This window comes from Rhinopithecus bieti, unplaced genomic scaffold (assembly GCF_001698545.2).
Source record: "Rhinopithecus bieti isolate Rb0 unplaced genomic scaffold, ASM169854v2 scaffold_26131, whole genome shotgun sequence".
Classification (NCBI taxonomy): Eukaryota; Metazoa; Chordata; class Mammalia; order Primates; family Cercopithecidae; genus Rhinopithecus; species Rhinopithecus bieti.
Genome location: NW_016812390.1, coordinates 1,042,074 through 1,069,396, shown reverse-complemented (window position 1 = coordinate 1,069,396; position 27,323 = coordinate 1,042,074). Strand labels below are relative to the sequence as shown.

The 27,323-nt window shown below is 49.6% G+C and overlaps 1 protein-coding gene across 1 annotated transcript; it reads left to right on the top strand.

The window, feature by feature from the left end:
- Window positions 1–474: 474 nt before the first annotated feature.
- On the top strand, window positions 475–14,533 carry LEP (leptin). The gene is made up of 3 exons (XM_017896214.1): window positions 475–539; window positions 11,672–11,843; window positions 14,087–14,533. The coding sequence occupies exons 2-3, from the start codon at window positions 11,700–11,702 to the stop codon at window positions 14,444–14,446; spliced, it is 504 nt and encodes a 167-aa protein (XP_017751703.1). The 5' UTR covers window positions 475–539; window positions 11,672–11,699; the 3' UTR covers window positions 14,447–14,533.
- The last annotated feature ends 12,790 nt before the right edge of the window (window positions 14,534–27,323 follow it).

The window sequence follows — 27,323 nt, the reverse complement described above, 5'->3', positions numbered from 1 at the left end:
CCTGGCGCAGGCCGGCCGCTCCCTCTAACACTGGGCTTCCCGGGCTTCCAGGGCCCTCGGGGCTGAGTCCTGGTTCGCTCCCACCCCGAAGCCGCGCCCGGGCCAGCGAGGGCGCCACCGGATGCCCCAGCCCGCTCCGCGGAGCCCCTCACAGTCACCCCAGCCCCGGCCGCGCACCGCGCGGCTCGAAGCACCTTCCCGAGGGGCCGATCCTTGCGCCATAGTCGCGCCAGAGCCTCTGGCGGGACATCGAGGACTTCTCGCTCCTGCTAGCCAACCCCAAATTTTGGGGAGGTACCCGAGGGTGCGCGCGTGGCTCCTGGCGAGCCGAGGCCCTCCCTCGAGGCCCCGCGAGGCGCACACTGCGGGCCCAGGGCTTGCAGCCGCCCCGCACGTCGCTACCCTGAGGGGCGGGGCGGAAGCTGGCGTTTGGAGTGCCCCGGGGCCTGCAGGGCAGTTGCGCAAGTTGTGATGGGCCGCTATAAGAGGGGCGGGCAGGCATGGAGCCCTGGAGGAATCGCGGAGCCAGCGACTGCAAGGTAAGGCCCCGGCGCGCTCCTTCCTCCTTCTCTGCTGGTCTTTCTTGGCAGGCCACAGCGCCCCACCCCACTCTGGATCCCGGGGAAACTGAGTCAGGAGGGATGGCTTAGTTCTGGACTATGAAAGCTTTGTACCGAGTTCTAGCCAGAGAGAAGGCTACTGGGATTGGGAGAGCGTTGGATTCGCTGCTGGACTGTGCCGGTGCCCAGAAGGCAGGACTCTGACCTTGCAGAACCAGCCAGGTCTCTGGGAGACTGTCAGACCCACCAACCTCGTGGCATTCGCAGAGCTAAGATGCACTGGAAATTGCCTTGGGCACATCCCCAAAGATCAGGATGTCCCACCCCGGTCTGGAGGAGATAAACTTGGGGGTAGGAGGGACGCAGATGCAAGTGGTCAGTCTCAGACCTAGGCATTGCCTTGTTCTGCGAGTAGGAGTTCAGGCTTCATTTTCCAGGGAAGTTCCTGACTTCTGAATGGGAGAAGCTGTATAAGGCCAATGCCTAGGAGGAAGGCAATGATGAGTAGAGGTGGGGGGAAACAAGTGTCAGGAAGACTCAAAAATCTTCCAGAGAAATTGTGCAGGGTCTCACCAGATCTGTCCTCAAAGCCATGCAAATTGCCTTCTTTGCAATCCATACAATGAGGTGTGGCTGGGGTTCAGAACTGGTTATTAGCGAACTTCTAGCCAGGACTACTAAATACGCGCTGTTGGCCCACCAGTCTCACCTATAGCCTTCCTTCAGTCTGCGCTTGGTTTGGATTTCACTGTGGTTACCGTCGCCTTTATACTCCTGTTTCTATAGTTTAAAGATGGTGGTGTTTTGGGAAAGTGACTCCTTAAATACAGTTAGGTCCAAGTGAGACAAGTAGCCTGGCTGTCATTTCAGAAAAGCAACTTGGAAGAGGTGATTAATTTCTGTTGGAAGGGTGATCTTTGGGGAGGTGGGCGAAGAGCAGAGACTTGGTGATACCGTTCCAGGAACACAAGCGCTCTTCCTTTGCAGTGCAGAATGACCTCTGGCAGCTGGAGTTGTGTTTGTTCTGTAGGATTCTGAGCTGGGCCATGGGAAGCTGGAACTGGGGAGTGTTCCCAATCTCTTTCCTATTAGGATTGTCTGCAGAACCAAATATGGAGGCTTCTAGCAACGTGAGTGCTCCTGTTCTAATGCCCTTAGAAATAAGGCCACACTGATCATCTCTCTCACTTAGGCAGGGAGACAAAGCAAGAGACAAACAGCGGATGCTTTCAGGTTCTTTCCCCTCCCAAGCAGTTGTGGACAATGGGCTGAGGGGAACTTTTCCATGTTGGCTAAAGGAGCATCCTCCTCATATTTTGTACATTTTATGCCCAAAATAACTCTTCTTGGTATTTGGGGAAATATTTTCCTCCCCCTCCATTCCAGGAAATGGCTCCAAGTGCCAAGGACAGAGCCAGGGAAGTTGCAATGAATTCCTGCCCCACAGCCCCCAGGCAGATGCCTCACGCATCTGAGTGGCCCATGCAGAGCACGGAGGTGGCCACCACGGAACCTGGGTCAATGTCCCACCCCCACTTAGAACCCCCAGGGGCGTGGGAGCCAAGGAGAGAAGAGGGGCTCCAGGAAGGTAGAGTCCTTGTGTCTTGTGCATCTGTGAACAGCACTGGTGTGATTTAAAGGAAAATTGAGCCAAATTCTCTGGCAGGCAGTTACCCCATCCCCACCGGGGTAGGAGTCTGGCAGCTGCAGCTCCATTCTGGCCAGTCGGCAGAAAGTCTTGAAATTCTTTGTCCACACACTTGTCTCAGAGAAACAGAGAGGTTGTTTCTGCTTGAAAACAACACACTTGGTGTCTGGGCTCACAGACTCCTTTGCACTTATTCCACATGTGACGGCTGATGTGCCTTGTTGCTTAGCAGACAGCATGCTACCGTCTTTCCTGCTCAGTTTTTTAGCTCTCTGGAATGGAATCTATAATCAATGCCCATATCAACATTTCACTAATACCATAGGACATTTAGTCTCTATCTGGGTGTACATTACATTTGCTCTGGGGTGCTCCAGGCTGGGGGAGTTGCCAAGGAAGAGAAGAGAAACTGCAGAGAAGACAGGAGGGCAGAGCAGGGGTCTCTGAGAAGGGCAGGGGTCCCAGAGTGCAGGAGCAGGAGCCAGGCTCACGAATGGGTCCATGGGAGGGAGTACCTAGGGATGACAGTCAAGATGGAGCAGAGCTTAGGAAGCTGAAGGGAATCCTGGCCCACCTGAGTGCTAGAGGGCACATAGGAAGTGCAGGAAGCAGACCAAGGTCCCCAAGAAAGGGAGACTTGGACACTGAAGCATTTTCTGTCTTTATTAAGACAACTTCATAAGAATTCCTGCTGGGTCAAAGTGAATTCTAGGATGTGACTTTAAGATGGGAGCAAGTGAACCATTGAGGAGGTAGGTTACCCTAGTTAGCCAATGCAGATCGAGAATGGGAAATCTTTCATTTATTCATGCAACAAATATTTAATGAAGTCTTGCTGTGTTCCAGGCTTGTGGTAGATGCTGGAACAGGTACACATGTCATTAACTGATCAGGGCAGCCTCTCCTTCTGAGTCTCGCTGGAGCTTCAGATGCCCCTCACACAGAGCTCGAGGGAGCCTCAAAAACTGATCAGAGGCCAGGCACCATGACTCATGCCTATAATCCCAGCACTTTAGGAGGCCAAGGCAGGTGGATCACTGGAGCTCAGGAGTTCCAGACCAGCCGGGGCAACATGGCAAAACCCCATCTTTATTAAAAAAAAAATAAACAAAAATTAACTGGATGTGGTGGTGCACACCTGTAGTCCCAGCTACTCGGGAGGCTGAAAGGTGGGAGAATTGCTTGAGCCCTGGAAGTCGGGGCTCCAGTGAGCCTTGATCACACCACTGCACTCCAGCCTGAATGACAGAGCAAGACCCTGACACACACACACACACACACACACACACAGACAGACACACACAAGATTAGAGCTGACACAGGAGTAGAAACCTATCTCTATCTCTGATGAGATCAGATCTTTCTGATGAACAGAAAGAATGTAACCCCTGTACTCACACCCTGTCTGAGGGTTACATATGTTAGCACGATTTCTCAAATGAGGCTTTTGGTTGCAAACAAAAGAAAATCGCTCATGCTGGCCCTGTGTTTTTCAAATTGTGTATTGTGATCAACGTTTGAAAAAAGAGCCGAGACTCTCAAGAGTGCATTACCCATGGTAAGGGTGAATTTTATTTCCTGACACTTATTTCTCTTACATGTATCTTAATGTCTCAAATGAAAAATAGATCTATAAAGCTGAAATCTATCCAAGTGAGTATAAGAAAAGAGTATCTCACCCTGAAGGCTAAGGACAGGGAGAGCCACCAGGCCTCAGGAGGACCCAGGAACCACAAAGAAGGCTAGGAAGGAGCACAGGTGGTGACCATACTCCAGCTCTCGGTGGCTATGTGGGCTCTGGTATCTCTCAGCTGTCCCATGCACATGAGGCCAAATGTGGCTACCCTAGAGCTTCTGAGCCCTCAACAGAGATGAACTGGACTTTCTGCAGCCCCACTCTAAGTTCCTAAGAGAGCAGTTGATTGACCCAATCAGGGTCAGGAGAAGGAATGGAGGAGGAAAGGGAGGAGAGAAGAGCCTCTTCGTCTCTTGCTTACCACTGGCAGTTGTAGCCAAGGGGGCTGGAGTGTAAATGCAAACATAGCCACCAAGGGTTGTGTATGTGTGTGTGTGTGTCTGTGTGTGTGTGCCTTGGGTAGGTTAGATCTCCCAGCAGGTCCCTACTAAACAGACTTTAGTCCCCCAAATTTTAGCTCTCCAGCCTCACACACTCCACCCCTCTACCATATTGAATTCTCCCAAACCAACCATGGCTTTCCCCAACTCCGGAGCTTGGCCTGGAATGCCCTGCTTCCCCTCTTTTCCCTGGGGAATGCCTGTCCTTCAGGCCTCAATTCACATACTGCCTCCCTTTCAAAAGTCCCTAAAGTCACACACTGCACTCCAGTCAGCGTGACAGAGTGAGACCCCATCTCTTAAAAACAAAAGCCAAAAAAGATAATGAAACAATCTCAGTAAACAGGGCAGCAAGAGAGGCTTATATAATGTGCCATCCACCCCACCACAAATTCTGCTGTCCCTCAAGTCCCTCTTCCCCTTTGTTCTTTGGGTTCTGTGCTTCTTCCCTCATAAGCTCCACCAGGTTGTGTTAAAATGAGTTGTTCAAGCTTCTGTCTGTTCCACCAGATTCTGAGCAACTGGGAGAACGAAGATCCAAACTTTACTGTCTTTATTTCCTCCTTTGTTCTTTCCTCATCCCCAAGTCCCTTCCAACTTGGAGTTGGAAGAAAGGAAGTTATGAAGAAAGGAAGGAAGGAAAGGTAGGAGGGAAGAACAGGAGGGGGTCCCATGGGAGAATGTGTATAGGGAGAGGACTCAGACTAGCTAAAGCTTTTCCCTCATAATTAATAGTAAATACCATGTTACCTGAATTTAATTCACAGTACCATACCAAAGACTCGCTTTGTTCTCCCCATTGCTGTTATCAGAAGGCTGTGGGCAGGCCTGATTTGGGCTCAGGAGGCCCTCCAGCCTGGATCTAGAGAGCAGCAGACATCTCTGCCCATCTCAACTCCCACTTTGACACTGAGGTCCCCAGGATGGAGGGTCTGCCTCTATCTGCCTTGTGCCTTGCAATGGCGGGAAGGTGATGGAGCTCAGGTCTAGAAGCTACCAGCTTCTTAGGGAGGCAGGAGGGGGAGGGTGGGGTAGAAGCCCTGCACACAACCGCCAAGTGGGGATGGGGTTGAGGGCCCACCTGAGGATGAGTAATAGTGAGGCCGGTGCAGAGGACCCAGGTGGAGGCAGACAGCAGAATTTGTGGTGGGGTGGATGGCACATTATATAAGCCTCTCTTGCTGCCCTGTTTACTGAGATTGTTTCATTATCTTTTTTGGCTTTTGTTTTTAAGAGATGGGGTCTCACTCTGTCACACTGACTGGAGTGCAGTGTGTGATCATAACTCACTGCAGCCTCGACATCCTGGGCTCAAACAAACCTCCCACCTTGGCCTCCCCAGTAGCTAGGACCACAAGCATTTGCCACCACACCCAGCTAATTTTTAATTTTTTTTTTTTTAGAGATAGGGTCTTGCTGTGTTGCCCAGGCTGGTCTTGAACTCCTGGGCTCAAGTGATCCTCCTGCCTTGGCCTCCCAAAGTCCTGGATTATAGGCTGAGCCACCGCACCCAGCCACATTTCATCCATGCAGCCCCAGGGGCTCCACGTTCTACTTTTTCTCATTTCTTCTCCAGGGCACCCATGGCTAGGGATGAGGGTAGAAGATGAGGCAGCAGGGCCTTGATTAAAGGAGAAGGAAGGCAGCCTGTGGAGAAGGTGGCTCAGGGAGTGCAGAGAGGAGCGGGCTGTGAGGGAGACAGCAGAGTGCAGGCTGTGTCCCAAATGAGCACACCGCCCACTGCGAGCCCACCACCTGCCTAGAGACCCCTCTCCTCTCCAGGATCTGCTTCAGTAGCTCTCAGAGGAAAGAATGATGCTGTATCAACATTTCATCAGCTCATCTTTTAACTCTAAGAAAATGGCAGCTCCTAAATGTTCAAAACTGCTTTGGAAACTTCTGGAGAGAGGTTTTACAGCTCAAGCAGACAGCTGACCGCGGCCTTTCCTCCACCCCAACCTATGCTCTCCCCATGCTTTCCTGCCACAGTTGCAGCAGGCCCTTGGGTCCTACATTTGCAGCCATTTGTCTCTGAGCTCAGACTTCCAATTCCCAGCGGCAGCTGGACAGGCTCACCAACATGTCCAGCCAGTACTAGGACATCAACAGGAGCCCAGCCACCTCTTTCCAAAACCTCTCCTCATGTCTCTCCTAGTTTCCATCTCCATCCTTCTAGTCAGCCAGGCTGAAAACACTTGCTCCTCAGGGTGTAGAAGGAAAAGCTTTGTCTCCATACCTGGTGTTCACTGCCCCTGCGATCCCAGCCCAAGCCCTCCCCGACTCCTCATCCTGGTGTCAGCTGGAAGCCACCATCTCCTAAACCCACCTGTGTTCTTCTGCCTCTGCCAGGGCTGCCCTCTCCTCCACCTTCACAAACTCAATTCCTACCCATTCTCAGGTCCCTTATCAAATGCCACCTCCTCCATGATGCCTCCCTGATTCCTCTGCTGGAAATAATGGTGATGACAGCTAAGGCGTTGGGGTTGGCTACGTGCCAGGCAAGGAGTTAGCACTTTACTTGCTTTATCTCATTTCAGCCACATAACAGCGACAGGTGGCATTATGATTCATATCATCCCCATCTGATAGCCAGGAAAACTGAGTCCCAGAGAGGTTAGCCACTTACCTAGGGCCCTGTGCTCTGATTCAAGCATAGCTCTGAGGAACTCTAGCATTCCTCAGTTTAAGCATCATGACTTTCTTTGCTGAGTCACCCAAGGTATTTCTTCTGTTTAAATGTTCTTCCTTGGCCGGGCGCATTGGCTCAGGCCCAATGCGGTGGCTCACGCCTGTAATCTCAACACTTTGGGAGGCCGAGGTGGGCAGATCATCTGAGATCAGGAGTTCAAGACCAGCCTGGCCAACATGGTGAAACCTGTCTCTATTAAAAATACAAAAAAATGAGGCCGGGCATGGTGGCTCACACCTGTAATCCCAGCACTTTGGGAGGCTGAGGCAGGTGGATCACCTGAGGTCAGGAGTTTGAGACCAGCCTGGCCAACATGGTGAAAACCCATCTCTACTAAAAATACAAAAAATTAGCTGGACATGGTTGCAGGCGCCTGTAATCCCAGCTACTTGGGAGGCTGAGGCAGGAGAATGGCTTGAACCTGGGAGGCAGAGGTTGCCGTGAGCCGAGATTGTACCACTGCACTCCAGCCTGGGCAACAAGAGGGAAACATAGTAAAAAAAATAAAAATTAGCTGGGCCTGGTGGTGCATGCCTGTAATTACAGCTACTCAGGAGGATGAAGCAAGAGAATTGCTTGAACCCAGAAGGCAGAGATTACAGTGAGCTGAGATCACACCACTGCACTCCAGCCTAGGTAAAGAACAAGACTCCATCTCAAAATAAGTAAATAAAATAAATGTTCTTCCTTGCATTGAAGTTACATATGTAAATTCCCAAACCAGTTGCTTAAGGGCACAGTTTTGTTCTTTACTTATATTTTTAACAAATATCTTATGTAAGTAGTTGACAAAATCAAATACTGTGTATGCTACCTAGCCTTCCCTGGGAAAGCCATCAGCCTCTGCCCCATCCCTTCCCACTCCTGATTCCACTTTCCTGTGGTTCCATATCTTTTTCATGTCTGTTTCTGGCCCACAGTGGGTGATCAATACATGTTAGCTGCCAGCCATCAACCCTATATTGAGTAATTATGGGATGTCAGGCACTATGCTCAATGAAGTTGTATTAGGTTTGTACAAAAGTAATTGTGGTTTTTAAGAGTAATGGCAAAAACAGCAGTTACTTTTGCACCAACTATTTGCTACCTTGAATTATCCCTCCTCTCCTTGTCCCTAAACCCTGCTCCTCCTCCTCCCAGTCCTTCTTCCTTCCCTTGTCGGGCCATGGCCAGGCCCCACCCAGGTACTAAGACTCAGGTGAACCAAGGAAGACTTAATGCCCACTCTTTTCTGATGCCCATGTTGGCATGCGTTAAGTCGGTTAGCATTAAGTTTGGCTGCATTTAGCAGAGACCCAAAAGAACAGTGGCTTTTAGAAGGCAGACGTTATGTCTCTCACACACACCCAGCACAAGTCCAGAGATAGGTAGTCCAAGACCAGCATGGCATCTCAGCTCCATGAACCTCAGGAACCGAGCTCCTGCAGCTCTCTGCCCTGCTGTTGATAAGGTGACGCCTTCATCCTCCTGGTTCAAGATGGTGCTAGAACGTTGGCTATCATATCTACAGTCCAGGCATCAGAATGGAGCAAGGGATGAAAAAGGAAGAGACGAAGGCACACGGCAGGCTCCTGAGAGCTGGCACAGGACACTTCTGCTTATATTTTACTGGCCAGAATTTAGTCACATGGCCACACCTAGTTGGGAGACTCTGAGACGTAAAGTAGTTATTCTAGATGGCCATATCCCTACCTAAGACTTGGAGTTTTCTATGACTGGGGAAGAACGGAAGACAAGATACTGGGAAAGACTAGCAGCCTCTACTAAAAGGGTGATCTGTGTTGATGTGTGTATGTGATGTGTGTATGAGCATTTGTGTTACGTGTTGTGTGTTGGTGGGGCAGATTCTTGCGAGCACTTTGCTCTCAGATGGACCTGCTACCAGTTCTCTCTGCAGACCCCCATGGGTTTCCCCTAAACCTGGCCTCTCCTATTAGGCAGCCTTACTCAACGGCAGCTTCTCAGCTCCATGTTTTCAAGGAACCACAATTTATTTCCAGCATCCACTGAAGCATATTATCCGTGGTGATAGAGGCGGCTTATAAAACTGTTTTTCCACTTAGGTATTAGAGGATGGTCATTATATGAGAGTGACTATGACCACAGTTAATCTGGTAATAAATTCTCTTGAGTAGGAGGGTGTCATCAACATGTGAATCTTAGAAAAGGAGGCAAGCTGATCTTGTGCGGCATGGGGAAGACCCAGAGACACCAGCGCCCTGTTGAGATAGCCCGTGGGAGGCAGTGGGCCAAATACTTGATTCACAGTTGGCTACAGGTAGTGTTGCCCAGCATTTCAAGCCCTGCCTGGTAATTATAATAATTTACTCCCCTCACCCTGCTCTGGACATGCACACGATGGCCAGGGGCTTCACAGGTTCATCTCATTTACCCTTTTGAGCCAGGTGGTGGTGTTAGCTCCATTTTGCTGAAAGGAAAGGACACTTTAAGGAAGCAATTTTCCCAGAGACACAAAGCTAACGAGAGTGGAGCCTGAGCTGGAGCCTCGGAGCCTCATCACTACACCCGCCCATCTCTGCTAGAGTTTCATGAAATCGTATTGGGGATGAGCACTATTTAACTCTGTTACACAGACATTTGGTGTATTACTCAGGTAACAAGTAGTTAATAGAGGAAGTTTTACTTTTTTAAGACATAAATTTGCCTTTTCCCAAATTACTTGGTACATAGTACTTTTCATGTTTGAAGTTGAGATGGGGGTACAATACCATAGCTTCATTCCAGAGCAGGGTATTCATTTCCAAATGCCATGTTCCCAGCAGATGCCCTTGACTGGAAATTGGGGTGTGATTTGGGCTTTTCCTTAAATCTTTGAGGGGCTGGAGGGGTGGGTGGCTTGCACTCCTGCTCTCTGGATCTGAATCCTGACTCTGTCATGGACCTGTTTGACTTCGGGCAAGTTGACTCCTCTTCCTGAGCCCCATATTTTTCTCTTCTCTAAAATTCAGATTTAAAAAAATGGCTTTGATCAAACATTGTAAATAATATATAGACAGACTGCTTGTTTTTTGTTTTTTTTTTTTTTTTTTTTTTTTGAGACGGAGTCTCGCTCTGTTGCCGGGCTGGAGTCAGTGCCATATCTCAGCTCACTGCAAGGCTCCACCCCGGGTTTACACCATTCTCCTGGCCCTCAGCCTCCCGAGTAGCTGGGACTACAGGCTCCCGCCATCTCGCCCGGCTATTTTTTTGTATTTTTTAGTAGAGACGGGTTTCACCGTGTAGACCAGGATGGTCTCGATCTCCTGACCTCGTGTGATCCGCCCGTCTCGGCCTCCCAAAGTGCTGGGATTACAGGCTGAAGCCACCGCGCCCGGCCCAGGACTGCTTGTTTTTTATTGTATTGCCAGTTTATTGTATTGCCAGAAATGAAACCTACTAATATTGTCATCTATGGACAGAAAATGTATTACCTGTTTTCATCAAGACCCAGACGACGAAGAACACGAAAAGCAGAGATTAACTTTACTACCATCTCCAGAACCTTCATCCTAATATTTACTTACATTTTATTATTATTTCAGGCTCATGCACATATACTTAGCATGGATCACTGGTCACAGACTCGCATACATTTAACTTTATTACCTTTTGCCTCATGTATCTCATTAAAACTTTGCTGCTTAATCAAGGATCTGCGTATTATTTTAAGTTTAGAATTCACAGTTCCAAGACTTTGGAAGTTTCAAGCGTTCTGGGTGAATGTGTTATGCTCTCTCCCACTGCCATGTCTTTATGCCCTCTGATTTCTCAGCTACTATGGCAACCACTTTCTCCTCTTAGTAGCCTATATTCAGTCCAATCCCCAGCTCAGGAGACACTTCTTCCAGGGAGCCCCCTGTGCGCTCTGGTGGTATCTCATACCTGCCCTTTTGGCAAAGCTCTTTCCTCCTGGCTTAGAATGGCCCATTGACCTGTTTGCTTCTCCTATTAAACTGTAAGCCACTCGAGGCTAGAGAGCATCTGTTGTTCAATATTGCATCCTCGGTGCCGAGCACTGTGTCTGACATATTATTTAGAAGGTCAGTAAGTGCTAGTGGGATTCAGGCTCCCAGTGGGTGGGAGAGAAAGGAAGTAAGGAAGCAAGTGGTAAAGGACATCACAGAGTATCAGCAGGCTGCTGTGAGGGAGAAATGCAGAGGACGGGTGAGTAGCATAATCGCTAATGATAGGGTAATGATAGAGCACATTTCACAACACTTTCAAGCCCTTTCACATGCATTATCTAATTTGATCCTCATAAAAGCCTAGAGATAGGTATATTACAGGGATGAAGGTAGAGTATTTTGTGGTTATGTGATATGCTTAAAATTATGCAGTGAGTAAATGACTGGGTTCAAACCAGGCCTTAAAAATCTGTTGTTTTTCCCTTGAAGCACGCAATGAAATCTACATCATCCCTACCATGTCCATTTGATCACACCCTGGCCTCACAGCTCTGTGGTCTACAGGATACCTCATGGTGGTTTTATTGACCAGACAATAATCCTCTTCCTAAGAGGATGTATTTCATTAATACATAGGTAGATAATGAATTGTCTTTGACTTTGAGGGGATGGTAACCAGGGCAAAAAGCAAAGCTGATTTTCATCCCCATCCAGTAATGTGGTTGGTAATGGGTCAGATGGATGTATTCTGAGATACCAGCTCCTTGAAATGTGTGGTTCCTTCTGTTTTCAGGCCCAAGAAGCACATCCTGGGAAGGAAAATGTATTGGAGACCCCTGTGTGGATTCTTGTGTCTTTGGCCCTATCTGTTCTACATCCAAGCTGTGCCCATCCAGAAAGTCCAAAGTGACACCAAAACCCTCATCAAGACAATTGTCACCAGGATCAATGACATTTCACACACGGTAAGGAGAGTCTGCGGGGACAAAGTGGAACTGCAGCCAGCCTAGCACTGGTTCCTGGTGGGCCTGGACCCAGATAGTCCAAGAAACATTTATTGAATGCCTCCTGAATGCCAGGCACCTACTGGAAGTTGAGTAGGATTTGAAAGCACAGGGCTCCACTCTTTCTGGTTGTTTCTTTTGGCCCCTCTGCCTGCTGGGATTCCATGGGTGAGTGGTTCTAATTCTAAACCACCCCAAGAACATTTGACTTTGCTACATGTTTCCATTTAAAAAATCATAGGATTTGGGCTGGGTGTGGTGGCTTGTACCTGTCATCCCAGCACTTTGGGAGGCCAAAGCAGGAGGATCACTTGAGCCCAGGAGTTCAAGACTAGCCTGGGCAGCATAGGGAGATCCCATCTCTACAAAAATAATAAAAAATATTAGCTGGGCATGGTGGTGTGTACCTGTGGTCCCAGCTAGGGGAGGCTGAGATGGGAGGATCACCTGAGCCTGGGAGGTTGAGGCTGAGGTTGAGGCTGCAGTGGGCCATGATTGTGCCACCGCATTCCAGCCTGGGCGACGGAGCAAGACCCTGTCTCAAAATAAATAAATAAATAAAAATCTTAGGATTTGATCAGGCATGATGGGTCACATCTGTAAGCTTTAGGAGGCCAAGGCAGGAGGATCAGTTGAGGCCAGGGGTTCAAGACCATCCTGGGCAACATGGCAAGACCTCTATCATTAATTTAAAAAAAAAAATTAAAAATAAGAAAAAAAATCATAGGATTCTCTGATATCATGAGGCCTTGGGTGCTTATTTTCACTCTACCAAGGGGAAACCCAGTCCTCAGAGATTAGCTGAGCGACATGCAGGCACAGCCACTATCTCTTTCCTTCCTCTCCCCTCTGTCCCTGCCTTCTGCGCTCGCCTTCCTCCCTGACTTCATTTCCTCAAATCTTAGTGCCTATGACTAGAGGGAGCCATGAAGTTCCTTGCAGCCCATTGGCTGTGCAAGACCCCCAGCAGCGTCTCCTCGGGGCTTCTATCCCATCTCTAGATGTGCTTGTCATTAGGGTTCTTGTAGTTCCAGCTGATGTCTGGCCCCACCTCTCGAAGATACCCAAAAGAGCGAGTCTACCCTTTTTCACATTCAACCCTCTACTGATTTGCAAATAGCAGTCAGTGCCCACCCTGGTCTTTTCTCTGGGGTCCAGCAGGCCTAGACCTTCTGCCATTTTCCTGATGAGGTCTGTATTTGAAATTAGGAAGATTAAGTTTAAATCTTTGCATTTCTGATGTCTGTGAGATCTTCAGCAAGTTCCTTAATGCCTTTAAGCCTTGGTTTCATCATCTGGATAATGGGGATATCACACACTATTCACAAAGTTGTTATGAGGCCTAAATTAGCTAAAGCAGGTAAATCCTCCTTACTCCCTGCATGCAGCTCTCCGGAGACATCTCCTGGTCATTGTGGGTGTCTCATGGTGGTCTTGGGCAGTTAAGGAGAAGTTAGGTGCCCAGAAGCAAAGATGGCTCAGAACTAGATAGAGTCTTGGGCATTTTATAGAGAAAAACTCTTGTCTCCTTTCAAAAATAATAAAAAAAATATTAGCTGGGCATATTAGCCACTCAGCAAGGCTGCACGTGATAGCTCCCGAGTGCCCCAACTTGGGGTGGTGTCAATACACGATATCACGGGAGCCCAGGGTAGTCACCACGGAGGTGTCAGCCTCGGTGCTGTGGGCAGATGGATGGGGAGAACCCTCCCGGAACTGGAGTCACTGGAGCAGGGTTGGGGGCCTCACTGAGGGTACAGCCTTGATCTCTAAGGAGGAGGGACTGCCTGGAAAAGCTGACTGGGAGAGAGGACTCAGCTGGGGGTGAAAGGGACTAGAGAAGGCAGGGGGTGGGGGTGCTTATGCAGGACCTCAGATCCCTGGGGAACAGACTCCACTAAATAAGACACAGGAAACCATGGCTAATTCTTCAGCAGAGGCCATGCAGAGACAGGAACGACCTAAGAAAGTTGGTTGGGAGGCGGAGGGAAGGATGGTGTGGGAATAGCAGGAATCTTGGAGACCACCTTAGAGGCTTGGCAGTCACCTGGGCACAGGATACAAGGGCCTGAGCCAAAGTGGTGAGGGAGGGTGGAAGGAGGCAGCCAAGAGAATGACCCTCTATGCCCACGGGAAGGTGGAAGGCTCTGAGAGTGATTCCTCCCGCGTGCTGAGCACTTGTTCTCCCTCTTCCTCCCGCATAGCAGTCGGTCTCCTCCAAACAGAGGGTCACCGGTTTGGACTTCATTCCTGGGCTCCACCCCGTCCTGACCTTATCCCAGATGGACCAGACACTGGCAATCTACCAACAGATCCTCATCAATCTGACTTCCAGAAACGTGATCCAAATATCCAACGACTTGGAGAACCTCCGGGACCTTCTTCACCTGCTGGCCTTCTCTAAGAGCTGCCACTTGCCCTTGGCCAGTGGCCTGGAGACCTTGGAGAGCCTGGGGGGTGTCCTGGAAGCTTCACTCTACTCCACGGAGGTGGTGGCCCTGAGCAGGCTGCAGGGGTCTCTACAGGACATGCTGTGGCAGCTGGACCTCAGCCCTGGGTGCTGAGGCCTTGAAGGTCACTCTTCCTGCAAGGACTACGTTGAGGGAAGGAACTCTGGCTTCTAGGTGTCTCCAGGAGACCATGACAGCTGGGTGCGGTGGCTCACAAATGTAATCTCAGCACTTTGGGAGGGCAAGGCTGGTGGATCACCTGAGGTCAGGAGTTCAAGACCAGCCTGGCCAAATGGCGAAACCCCGTCTCTAATAAAAATATAAAAATCAGCCAAGAGTGGTGGCGCATACCTGTAATCCCAGCTACTTGGGAGGCTGAGGTGGGAGAATCACTTGAACCCAGGAGGCAGAGGTTATAGTGAGCCAACATCTTGCCACTGCACTCCAACCTGGGTGACACGGGGAGACTCCATCTCAAAAAAAAAAAAAAGAAAAAAAAAATCATAGTCATTGTTTTCCTGTTCCTCACCCCATCCACTCTTCTTCACTTTCATATATTTTACTTGTACATTTGTTTAATTAATATCTACCCCAATAAGAATGTAGGCTCTGCTGAGCACAGTGGCTCACTCCTGTAATCGTAGCACTTTGGGAGGCCAAGGCAGGTGGATTATCCGAGGTCAGGAGTTCGGAACCAGCCTGACCAACATGGTGAAACCCCGTCTCTACTAAAAATACAAAAAAATTAGCCAGGCGTGCTGGCGGGAGCCTGTAATCCAGCTGCTCAGGAGGATGAGGCAGGAGAATCGCTTGAACCTGGGAGGCAGAGGTTGCAGTGAGCCGAGATTGTGCCATTGCACTCCAGCCTGGGCAACAAGAGCGAAACTCCATCTCAAAAAAAAAAAAAAAAAAAAAGAATGTAGGCTCCCAGCGAGCAGGGATTGTCTTTTGGTCTGTTTTGTTCCCGCTAGATCCCCAGCACCTAGGCTAGATCCTGGCACCAAGTAGGTACAACGTGTTGGCTGAATGGGTCTCTAACCTCAAGAGCTGATGCCCCATGTCCCCTTTGCATTTGGGTACAAAGAAGATGTATGAGGGGAGGTGGAATGCTGGGCAGTCTGTCGACTTAGAGGATCGCAAGCCAGACATGGTTGCCAAAGTCTTGTCATGTGGACAAGACTGAAGGGAGCTAGGGGATCAGCAGGCGGACTGTGGCAGAAGGCAAGCTTTGGCTTAGTCTCCCCATCAGAACTACTGTCCGATAGAAGGGCCAACTGGATCAGGCTGTGGGCAAATGGCTGTGGCAATGGTGCCCAGGTGTGACTCCTGCCTTCTGGTGTCCACCCCCGAGGTAGGCTCCCCGCAACACTGACACTGGGCTTGGCCACGTGACCTGCTTGCCACAGTGGGACAACAGCAAACAAGACATAAGCAAAGGTTGGAAAAGTGCTTGCCTGTGGGGGCTTGTCCTCTCTCACTGCAGGGAAGTCTTCAGCCACCATGCGAAAGAGCCAGACTGGCCTCCAAGAGGATAAGCGACCCTGTGGAGAGAGGCCCCAGCCATCCCAGCTGTATTAGTTGGTCTTTTTTGTTTTTCCTTTATTTTCTGATGCTGTGACATCTTGGGACCTCACTGATACCTCAGGGACCAATCATCCCAGGGTTAGCTAATTCCCAGAGATACCAAACAGCTCAAGGGGTGCATATCTTTCAAATGCAGACCAACCAATCTAGAGCCCACACCCCAACCACCTCCTCTATTGGGCTGCCATTCTCAGGGCCACCATCCCCTGCCCTAATCTTCCCAGGGCCAGGTACCAGACAACTAGAGCCAGCCTCTATGCTCCAGAGCCCACTGAAATTACTCAAACTAGCCAATCCTAAACCTGCTTACCCTCACTTGCCTTGCTTTTCCTATGCAGTTGAACCAGTGTTCAAACCATGTCAACAGGAATAATTCTCCATCTCAGCTTTGCTTCCTTTGACATTGGCTTTATTCTTAGACAGTGGCAAAGGCGACCCTCAAAAACTCCAGGCCTATACCTTCCAGGTTGGCAACTCCCCAGGAAAAAGAGCGCTCCTTCCTAATTGTTACAGCAAAAGTCCCAGAGCTGACTTCAATTGGTCTGGCTTGAATCACATGTCTATTGCTGAAGCAATCACTGGGGCCAGGAAAATGCAGTACTCTGATTGGTTAGATTTGAGTCAAAGCAAGGAAGGGGTCAATTGCGCTTGGAATGAGAATGGGGATAGGGTAGTTTCCCAAAGGAAAAGAGGGTCTGTTACCAAAAAGCAGGAGAAATGAGTCTTGGGAAGGGAGAAACAACAGATTCCCTCCAGGAATGCTCTGAGCCTTTCTTTCCTGGCCTGTCTGATTCCTGACAGCTTTCTGGAACCTCGTCCCAGTCTGGATTTCTTTCTGAGAGAAGGAAGAGACTCACTCCCTTTGACCCTTTACTTTTGTACTGAGAACCAAAACCAACTCTGACTGGCTCTTAACTTCAACCACACGGCATCAAATAAAAAATAATGTTTGACCCTGGACGTAGAAAAGGGTGGAGTGATTGTCCTTGGCTCTGACAACTGCTTCTGATAAGAATGAAGAACATTTTTGTTATTGGTTATAGTGGATTGGGACTTGATATTAAGTCATCCAAATTGTTATTCCTCTCATTGGGGTTATTTTACTGGTCTTTCTGCTTTGTCTGGGTCACTATTTTCCACTGGGAAATTTGTTCTTTTTTTCTTCCCTCATAATGGAAGTCATGTTGCTGACACCTTATGTTGTAGGGATGGCTGTTCTGATTGCTTTACAATAAGCATAATGATCAGAAGGTTCCTTACAGCAGAACAGCACCTTGCCATCTATAAAGCACTTTCACACATGTTATTATATTTGATCTCTACAATAAGCAGCGTTGAGGAGAACAAATAGTATTATATCCACTTTCTATAGATATGGAAATAGGCCCAGAGAGGTTAAGTGACTAGTTAAAGGTATAGAGCTATGTTGCCTTAGGTAGCAGGAAAATATTGGCAAGGAATAAGCAGGCATTTATTCAAGGCTTGATTTATTTAACAAGACAAGGCTTTCTTGTTACAAAGCTCATCAGGGCTAACTCCCCAGCTCCCTTCTTATCTTGGTACACAAACTACATAGCTCCAAAGGGACACACACACAGACACATACCCTGGGCCACCAATAGCCAAGTCTAGAGCCCAGCCAAGCATGTCAGCATGCAGGCTCACCCACAGGCAGGTCTGGGAGTTGCAGGCCTGGACCATGGGTAGGTGCCCAGGAGCCCACACCTTGGTTCAGTCCTCCCACGGAGCTCCTCACCCCACCCATCACCTTCTCTCCTCAAAGGGGCTGGTGGCTGGGGCTACAGGTAGGGCTGGGGCTTTGTCAGGAGGGAGGAGGCAAGTTTGGTAGGGCCTGGGGGGCTGGGGAAATTTCCTGAATGGAAACTCCAGGCTGATATGTTGCGGGCATTCCTTCCAGGGACTCTCCTCTCCCTCCACATTCTTGCCTTTTCTCTCCGTGCCTGAACCCCGCACAGAAAATCCTGATTAAAGAGATGGTTGGTGGTTTTCTTTGGTTTCCACGTGACCCATAAAGTCTACTCATTACCGGACAAAAGCAGAGAGCAAGGTCACCAGTATAGGTGCTATCTCCACTGTCCCTCCTGTCATGGAAGGGCCTCTGGGAAGCCGAGAATCCACCCCTCTAACACTCCTTGCTGTGATCCTAGGGACCTCCAGGCAGTCCTCTCTATTCGAACACTCTGCCTGTGTCCTAACAAACAGGGTAAATGGCAACCCCTGCAGAAGTGGGCCCTGACTCCAACCCTTTCATCCCGCCTCTGGGACTCATTGTGGAAGTCCTGGGCATTCAGCATGACAGACTGGCCAGCAGGGAAGTGACCCAGCCCCAGAGCTCTCTGGTAAACCTCTGCATTGGACCCTGACACCACCCTGGGGTTTTCACAGGTCCAAGCACCTTCCCAGCATCCAGGTGAAAGGCCCAGTGCTTATTAAACCCTGCCTGACCCGGCCTGGATGCTTCCTGGATGTGCACTGCTGGGAGACTTCTATTCTGGAAGATCCTGCAGCAAAGAAGAATAGGAAATGCCAGAAACTCATCTATCTGATAGCATTTGTTTTTCCCCCATAGGAGAAAAACCCAATCACACCATCTCCCACTTGAAATAACTGCAATTACCCACTCCCCATAAGTGGAAGAACACCAGGGCTAATCAAATGACACCACTCTGGGAAGCCAGTGTGTCCCAGTACCAATCTTTTTGAAAAGCCCATATGGAAAGCTACAAATTCTATTTGTCTTGTCTGGGGGGAAAATGAGTTTTAAATATGTTGAATCAAAAATGATATATACCAGACATTAGTGATCCAGAACAAATGCCTTGGGAGAAAAACTACTCTGAAAATGTTCAGTATTCAGGTTGCCAAAGAACTGGGAATTTAGGTGGAAATACAAGCACAGAACATTCACACTGGACACCTACATGGCCCTTACCAGGCCCCGGTGGAATTGGTCCTCAGACAGAGCCCTGGTTCCTGAGCACTGGCCTCAGCAGCTTCCCCCAGGGACACTCCCTGCTCGCCTCCTGGTGAGCTTCAATGTCTTCCTGCTGGGCCAGGCTGCCGAGGCCTGAAGAACTCAGGTCTGCCCTATGGAGCCAGCCTGACCAGGTTAAGGAAAGGCTGGGGAGGTAAAGAAGAGGTCTGCTTTCCACCAGATCCCAAGCCCAGCAGACACTGATGTCATTAAAAAGTCAGTTTACAAACCATGGAGGGCACTGATTGCTCTCTTCCAAGACAAACTGGTGAGGTAGGAAGCTCCTGAGAGTAGACACTGGGAGACCTGGGTTCTAACCCTAGCTCCACTAGTAACTGCTAGTGCCAAAGGTCTTGGACAAATCCCTTCTCCTCTCTAGTCCTTAGTTGATAAAATAAGAAACTGGATTTAAATGCTCTCTTTTGATTCTACAACCAACATAATTTTTTTCTTTTCACTCTTTTTTTTTTCTTTTTTTTTTTTGAGACAGAGTCTCGCTCTGTCGCCCAGGCTGGAGTGCAATGGTGCGATCAAGCTCCGCCTCCCGGGTTTATGCCATTCTCCTGCCTCAGCCTCCCGAGTAGCTGGGACTACAGGCGCCCACCACCTCACCCAGCTAGTTTTTTGTATTTTTTTAGTAGAGACGGGGTTTCACCGTGTTCGCCAGGATGGTCTCGATCTCCTGACCTCGTGATCCGCCCATCTTGGCCTCCCAAAGTGCTGGGATTACAGGCTTGAGCCACCGCGCCCGGCCTCTTTTCACTCTTTCAAGAGTCTGTAGAAAAGGGTAGAAAAAGATCCCTCTTTTTTTCAAGAGGGTAGAGAATGGTGAATAAGAGCAGTCTTTCAAATTAGCCTGAGCAGCTTTGAATCCCAACCCAGCTGCTTTCAAACTGTGTGACCCTGAGCAAGTAACTTAACCTCTCTGTGCTTCCATTTTCTCTTCTGTACCATGAAGATAGTAGTATCTGTCTCACAGCCTTGTGAAAGGACATGATGAATTAACATTCAAAGGCCTTTCAATAGCTCCTAGCACATAGCTATTATTTCTTCAGCAACTACTGTATACCACGCTGTGTCCCAGGCACTGCAGATACAGAAGTGATCGAAAGCCATGGTCCTTGCCCTCCAGGATCGTACTGTCTCCTAGGAAAATGTTGCCCTGGCAGCCTCTCTCTGATGGTCACATGTTTGCATCCCTGAAGGTGGGATGGTTCCTGGCCTTCTGCCCAGGCACGGGGTTGGGCATGAAGTAAGTCCCCCCACAGGTCTCTGAAGCGCATACCAGCTGCCCGACTCTTGATTTTTTCTTTCCCTGCTTCTTTACTGCTTTTCCCCTCCCGATTCCACTTGATGTCTAACTTGAAAGAGAATAGAAATAAATAAAAGCTCCTGCAAGAGGCTGTCATCCTCCTCCCTCTGCATTCCCTCTCTAATCATCTCCCCAGTCTCCGCCTGTTTGTATTGCGTCACTCCTACTCACAGCCTCACTCCGTTTGCCCCATTTAGGGAGCTGTGAGATCCCTCGGTGCCTCCTGCCCTCCTAAGAACACACTCTGGCCTTGCTCTTCCTAGAACCCGACACGGCCATAATCTTCTTGGTTGGTGAGGACATTGGCTGCAGGAACATTCAGCTGTGTTTTCCCAGGGGATGGGGGCGGGGGCCAGAGAAATTCTTCAGCTCCTGCTCAGTCAGCAGGGAAGGTAATTGGGATTAATCTGAGCACTGCCAAATGCAGATGAGTCCCCAGCCTAGAAGGGAAGGCAGGCAGCTGCTGTCTCGGGGCCCAGCTGCTGCTGCCAGGGGGTCCGGGGATGAGGAATGAGGCACTGGCACAGAACAGAGAGCCCCAAGGGGTTCAGACATCCCAGGTCTGGGGCTGCCCAGCCCAGTCTGGCCAGGAGGGTTGCCTGGTGGATGCCTTTCATGACATGTTGGGGAGTTTGCAGGCTAACTGTGTATGCACAAATGCACACTGGCTGTTTAAGGAATTACCAAATCCCCTGCTGGATAGATTATGAAAAACAGGATTCTAGAGGAATCCTGTGGCCTCCCCTGCCGCCATGCTCATTCTTGTGCTGCCAAGGTTGGGGATGCTGGGGGGAGGAGTGCAAATGGCAGCCCTTTGGCCAATTCTGGCAGGTCCTGGGTCATGCAGATTAAATGATGGTAATTGAGGAGATGAGCAAATATTTCTGAGTGCTTACTATGTGCCCGATGCTGTGCCAGGCTCCAGAGAAACAAAACTGAACAAATAGAGGAGCTCCCAGCTTCATGGGCAGACAGTGGCACAGCGGGACACAGAAGCTCCCTGAGCTGTGGGAAACACGTGGAGGTGATCTTTGGGGTCCTGGTGCCCCTGCCACTCCCTCCTCCATGCTCCTCATCCCCGCAAGTGCCATAATCCTTTTACAGTATTAGTGGCTGATGGAGAGTTACTTCGAGGATGATTTATTTAAAGAGGAAATTCTTGAAGCCCTCAAACCCTCCAGTGGTAACAGGGCAGGGGATCAAAATGGCAACGTTCTAGGCCTCGTGCTAGATCTGGGGAAGGGGAGGAAGTAATCACCCACTGACCTGAGGTCAGTATGTCGGGAGCCTGGTCCACGCCCTGTCACTCTAGGCTGGGTAAGCTGAGGCAAGTCACTAAGCTCTCAAAGCCTCCCTTCCAGGTTTCTGTGCAGCTTAGAGGAGATGTTGAGATTGGCAGGGAAGGGGCAGACCCAGGCATGATGCACTGCTGGAGCCTCCCTGTCTTCATCTTGCAGCAACCCTGTAGCCCTTTCATATCCCTGGATGCACTCTTGCTGCTGAGTTTCCTATGGGTCATGTTCACATTCATTTATATGTAAATAGTTGTTGAAAAGAATGCAATATTTTATGAGGCTAAACAGAAGACAAGGGGCCCTAATAAAAGCAGATGCATAAACCACTGGAACAGAGTAGAGAACCCAGGAACAAATCCACACATCTACAGCAAACTGATTTTCGACAAAGTTTCCAAGAACGTACTTTGAGGAAAAGTATTTAATAAATAGTGCTGAGAAAACTAGATATCCATACACAGATGAATGAAGCTAGACCCCTATCTCTCACCATATACAAAAATCAAATCAAAATGAATTAAAGACTAAAATCTAAGACCTCACACTGTGAAACTATTACAAGAAAACATTGGAGAAACTCTCCAGGACACTGAAATGGGCAAAGACTTCTTGAGCAATGTCCCATAGGCACAGACAACCACAGCAAAAATGGACAAATGAGATTACATCACGTTGAAAAGCTTCTGCACAGCAAAGGAAACTATCAACAAAGTGAAGACAAAACCCACAGAATGGGAGCAATATTTGCAAACTACCCATCTGACAAGGGATTAACAACCAGGATATACAATGAGCTCAAATAACTCTATGGGAAAAAAATCTAATAACCCCATTTTTTAAGTTGGCAAAAGATCTGAATAGACATTTCTCAAAAGAAGACATACAAATGGCAAACAGGTATATGATCCAAAAGACAGGCAACAAATGCTGGCGACGATGTGGAGAAAAGGGAATCCTCATACACTGTTGGTGGAAATGTAAATTAGTACAATCACTATGGAGAACAGTTTGGAGGTTTTTCAAAAAGCTAAAAATAGAGCTACCCTATGAGATCTGCACTCCCATGTTTACTGCAGCACTGCTCACAATAGCCAAGATTTGGAAGCAACCTAAGTGTCCATCAATAGATAAATGGGGCTGGATATGGTGGCTCACACCCATAATCCTAGCACTTTGGGAGACCAAGGCAGGTGGATGACTTTAACCCAAGAGTTTGAGATCATCCTGGGCAACATGGTGAAACCCTGTCTCTATAAAGAAATACAAAAACTAGCCAGATGTCATGGCATGCACCTATAGTCTCAGCTCCTTGGGAGGCTGAGGTAGGAGGATCAATTGAGCCCAGGAGGTTGAGGCTGCAGTGAGCCATGACTGCTCCACTGTACTCCAGCCTAGGCAACAGAGTGAGACCCTGTCTCAAAAAAAAAAAAAAAAACGAATGGATAAAGAAAATGTGGTACACAACGCAATGGAGTACTATTCAGTCTTTAAAAAGATGAGATCCTGTAATTTGCAACATCGTGGATGGAACTGGAGATCATTATGTTAAGTGAAATAAGCCAGGCACAGAAAGACAAACTTCATATGTTTGCACCTATCTGTGGGCGCTAAAAATTAAAACAGTTGAACTCAAAGAGATAGAGAGTAGAAGGATGGTTACCAGAGGCTGGGAAAGGTAGTGGGAGTGAGGGGAGGGGTGATGGTTAATAGGTACAAAAAAAATTGAAAGAATAAATAAGATCTAGTATTTGCTAGCATAAAAGAGAGATTATAGTAAAAACTAATTTAATTGTACATTTTAAAATAACTAATGCTTGAGGGAATTAATACCTTATTTACCTTGATGTGATTAGTACACATTTGCATGCCTGTATTAAAATATCTCATGTAACCCGTAAATATGTACATCTACTGTGTACCCACAAAAATTAAAAATTAAAAAAAAATTTAAGGCCAGGCACGGTGGCTCACACCTGTAATCCCAGCACTTTGGGAGGCCGAGGTGGGTGGATCACTTGAGGTCAGGAGTTCGAGACCAGCTTGGCCAACATGGTGAAACCCTGTCTCTACCAAAAATATTAAAAAAAAACTGGGTGTGGTGGCATGCGCCTGTAATCCCAGCTACTCGGGAAGCTGAGTCAGGAGAACCGCTTGAACCCAGCAGGAAGAGGTTGCAGTGAGCTGAGATCGTGCCCACTACACTCCAGCCTGAACGACAGAGACTCCGTCTCAAAAAAAAAAAAAAAAGAAAAGAAAAGAAAAAAGAAAAAAAGAAGACAAGAGACCCTTGTGAGGTGTGGGGAGGGAGTCTCTGTGACCCACACATTCTGTGGCCAAAGGGGCCAAGTATCTGAAAAGGCAGCCTCAGGACCATTTAAAATAGGCTTGATGGAACCAGGCCCCCCGGGACCTGGGCAGGGGAGGCCGTGGGTCTCCAATGCGCGCTTGCCGGTCCTTTGAGCTGATTGAACCACGGTTTGTGCCCAGAGCCCGGTGGCTACCCAATAAACGTTGGCCCCTGCTCCTCTCGCCAAACTCAGCCACTACACGGGTCTGGGCCGCGGTGCCTCAAGCCCTTCGTCGGCTTCCACCGCCAGGCGGCGCTCGGCCAAGAGGCCCAGCCTAGTCCTCCAAGCCTAGATGTGGAAAGCGCCCTCCACCTTCTCCGCGGACCTCTCTGCGTAGCCGGGAAACCGCTGAGGATGGGCAGAGGCAGTGTGTTCCCGCTCTGCCTCCCGGCTCTTCATGCGGCCGAAAGGGATGGGGGTTGCAAAAAACAAGGTCCGGGGCAGGGATGCCGTCTTGGTCAAAGCTTTCCACGCCGGGCTGGGGCGAAGAGCGCAGCCACGTGGGAGAGTTAACAAGGGCCCCTCACTGGGATGCCGGCCACCAGAAGTCTAATCCTCATGCTGTGTGGCCTGGGCACGCATTTTGCCCTTTCTGGGCCTGTTTCCTCAGCTGAAAAATCACATCCTAGACCCATTTGCTTAGGTCGATTCTGCATGTACAATTCCACGATTCCGTAGGTAGGTGTATCCGTCCGGTAGGATGACACCCAGTCAGACAGAGCCCCCAGCAGCCACAATCTTTTGCCCCTGAGTCAACATAACACGTTTGGAACACACATTCTATTTGCGGTGACAGCCGAGCTCTGAGGCCACAGCTGGGTCCAGCGGGAGACAGGAGAGCACAGGGTTAACAGCTGGGCCGGGAGGCCGGGAGGCCGACGCCTGGATTCTAGTGCCAGCGCCCTGTGACCGTGGGCAAGTTACTCAATCCCTCCCTGCGCGGGGCATGGTACCGTGCTGGCCCCGCGGGGCTGGTGGTGGGAGTGGAATGAAGCGATGCGCACCAGGTCCGCGCGCGAGCGTGGCGGAGTCCACGATCCCCACGCAAGAGGACTACCTGGGTGGGCGTGGGAGGGCTGGGAACACCAAGATCATCCTGGCTGTCCGCCCAGTGTCTCCCAGAAAAGGGGAGTTGGAATCTCTCTCACAAGGAGTCGAGTGAGAGGAGACTCCAGTCCAGTCCTCTGGAAACCGCTGAGATGCTCGGGTGCCTTTTCTTTTCTTCCTGTAAGGAATCTATCAGTACAGGAAATGTCTTCACGATCCCCGCCCCTGACTCTTCACAAGCCCACCCTGTGCCCCTTTCTGACCCGGTCTGGGAGGTCTGGGGCCTCTCCCCAGGTGCCATCTCCCCCTAGATTCCCGCCCTGGGCCGCGGGAGGCGTGGGCGCGGGGGAGTTGAGCGCGCACCTCCTGCCGGGGAGCCACGAGCGCCGGCGGTCGGTGTCCGCAGGCGCAGAGCTGCGCCCTGACTCCCCCGGCTAGGGCGGGACGATTCCACCCGCCCAGCAAATTTCCCTTTATTATTGTTGGTTTTGTCTGTTGGCTTTTACCCCCTTTCCTTTTCCTTCTTCCCCTGAGCCAGCAATGCTGAGCCCAGTGAAGCACAGGGGGCAAAGGGCAGAGACACACGGAGCGCCCCGGGGTCCCCCAGCCTCAGGGGCCTCCGAATCCCCCAGCCAGCCTCAAGCTGCGCTTCTGGGACTCTTTTCTGCCAAGACCACTGAATGTCCATCCTCGAGGGCCCAGTCGAAGGGGATTGGAGGGGGTCGGGGTGGGAGGCGGGGCCCTGGACGGCGGCGCCAGTGGTCCCGTGAGCGCTCCTGCTGCCCGCAGGTCTCAGCTAACTGTACCTGGATGATTTCTGCCCGATTAACAAGCATTGCGTCATCACAATTCTGTGAGTGGGTCCTGTTATTATCCCACACTGTTATCGTCAGCCACCAAGTCAAGCAATAACAATAACATAACGATGAAAGCCCAGCAAACCAGTAATTTTTCATCTGAGCATTAAGATTTGAAGAGAATATTTGGAAGGTTCCTGCCCACAAAAATATCACCCTACACTCAGCTCTAAAAATCTACCAGTGGTGATTTCTTCATTTGAATTAATAGCTGTTCTTTGTCAGGCTTGGGAAGACAAGTCTAGCTGTCTGGACTTTACATGCGTGTGCCTGAAAGTATGTGCCATGCAATAATATTTATACTAAAAATGCATCTGTTGTTTATCAGGGGCATATTCACACTGAAAAACGATCTGTGGATAATCTAAAATTCAGATTTAACTCGGTGTCCTGTCTTTTTCTTTGCTAAATATGGTCATCTTAGCCCTGTTGGCCCTGCGCTAGGTCTCATCCAACTTGGATCTAGATTGACCTAAGCAATGAAGTTGGATTCCCAGGGCCTCACCTCCCTAGAAATTCCCTCTCCAGAACAACTACAGAGCACCTAGCTATGGAGGAGGCCCAGGGGGCCCTCATTTCTACCCCATTCTGCAGTGAAAAGGACTTGAGTCTAGAGACCTTTATTCTGCCCGGAGCTGAATAGGCTCCAGGGATCTCAGGCAACGCCAGACATGTGGAGCCTCCATTTCCTCATCTGTAACATAGGGATCATCACACCCAGCTCACACTGTTATAGTGAGAGACTAGAGCAGGCAAATGCCTCAAGAGTGAATTAGGGACAAAACTGCAGATTCTCAACATTTCTGCTCCCTCACCTGCACTGTCTGCTTCAGGCTCCAGTAGGGCAGCATTTACACCTTAGTAGAAACACCCCCCAGTGAGCATTTGATAGCGTCTTGAATGACAATGGTCAAGATCCAAACAGGCCACAGACTGAGCCTTCTGGAAATAAAGCCCCCAGCTTTCCTTTCTGACCCACTGCTGACTCAGAGAGCAGATGCCTCCCCCTCTACAGGAGGTATTGGCATTGACTGCATCCTGCAAACCTCCCCTGAGTCTTCTGCCTCGTGGGACTCAGGAAGTCCTCAGCCCAGACTCTAGGATTCCATACTCTCCTCTTTGGGCCCCAGCATGTGTCTCCCTTGGAGCACACTTCCTCCTGGGACACCGCCACGAAGCCCCAGCAGTGCCAGCATGGGTGGGAAAGACCGAAACTCTGCACTGTAAGGCCAGGCACGGTGGCTTACACCTGTAATCCCAGCACTTTGGGAGGCCGAGGTGGATGGATCACTTGAGGTCAGGAGTTTGAGACTGGCCTGGCCAACATGGTGAAACCCCATCTCTACAAAAATACAAAAATTAGCCGGATGTGGTGGCATGCACCTGTAATTCCTGCCACATGGGGGGCTGAGGCATGAAAATCGCTTGAACCCAGGAGGTGGAGGTTGCAGTGAGCTGAGATCACACCACTGTACTCCAGCCTGGGCAATATAGAGACTGTGTCAAAAAAGAAAGGAAGGAAGGAGGGGAGGGGAGGGGAGGGGAGGAAAGGG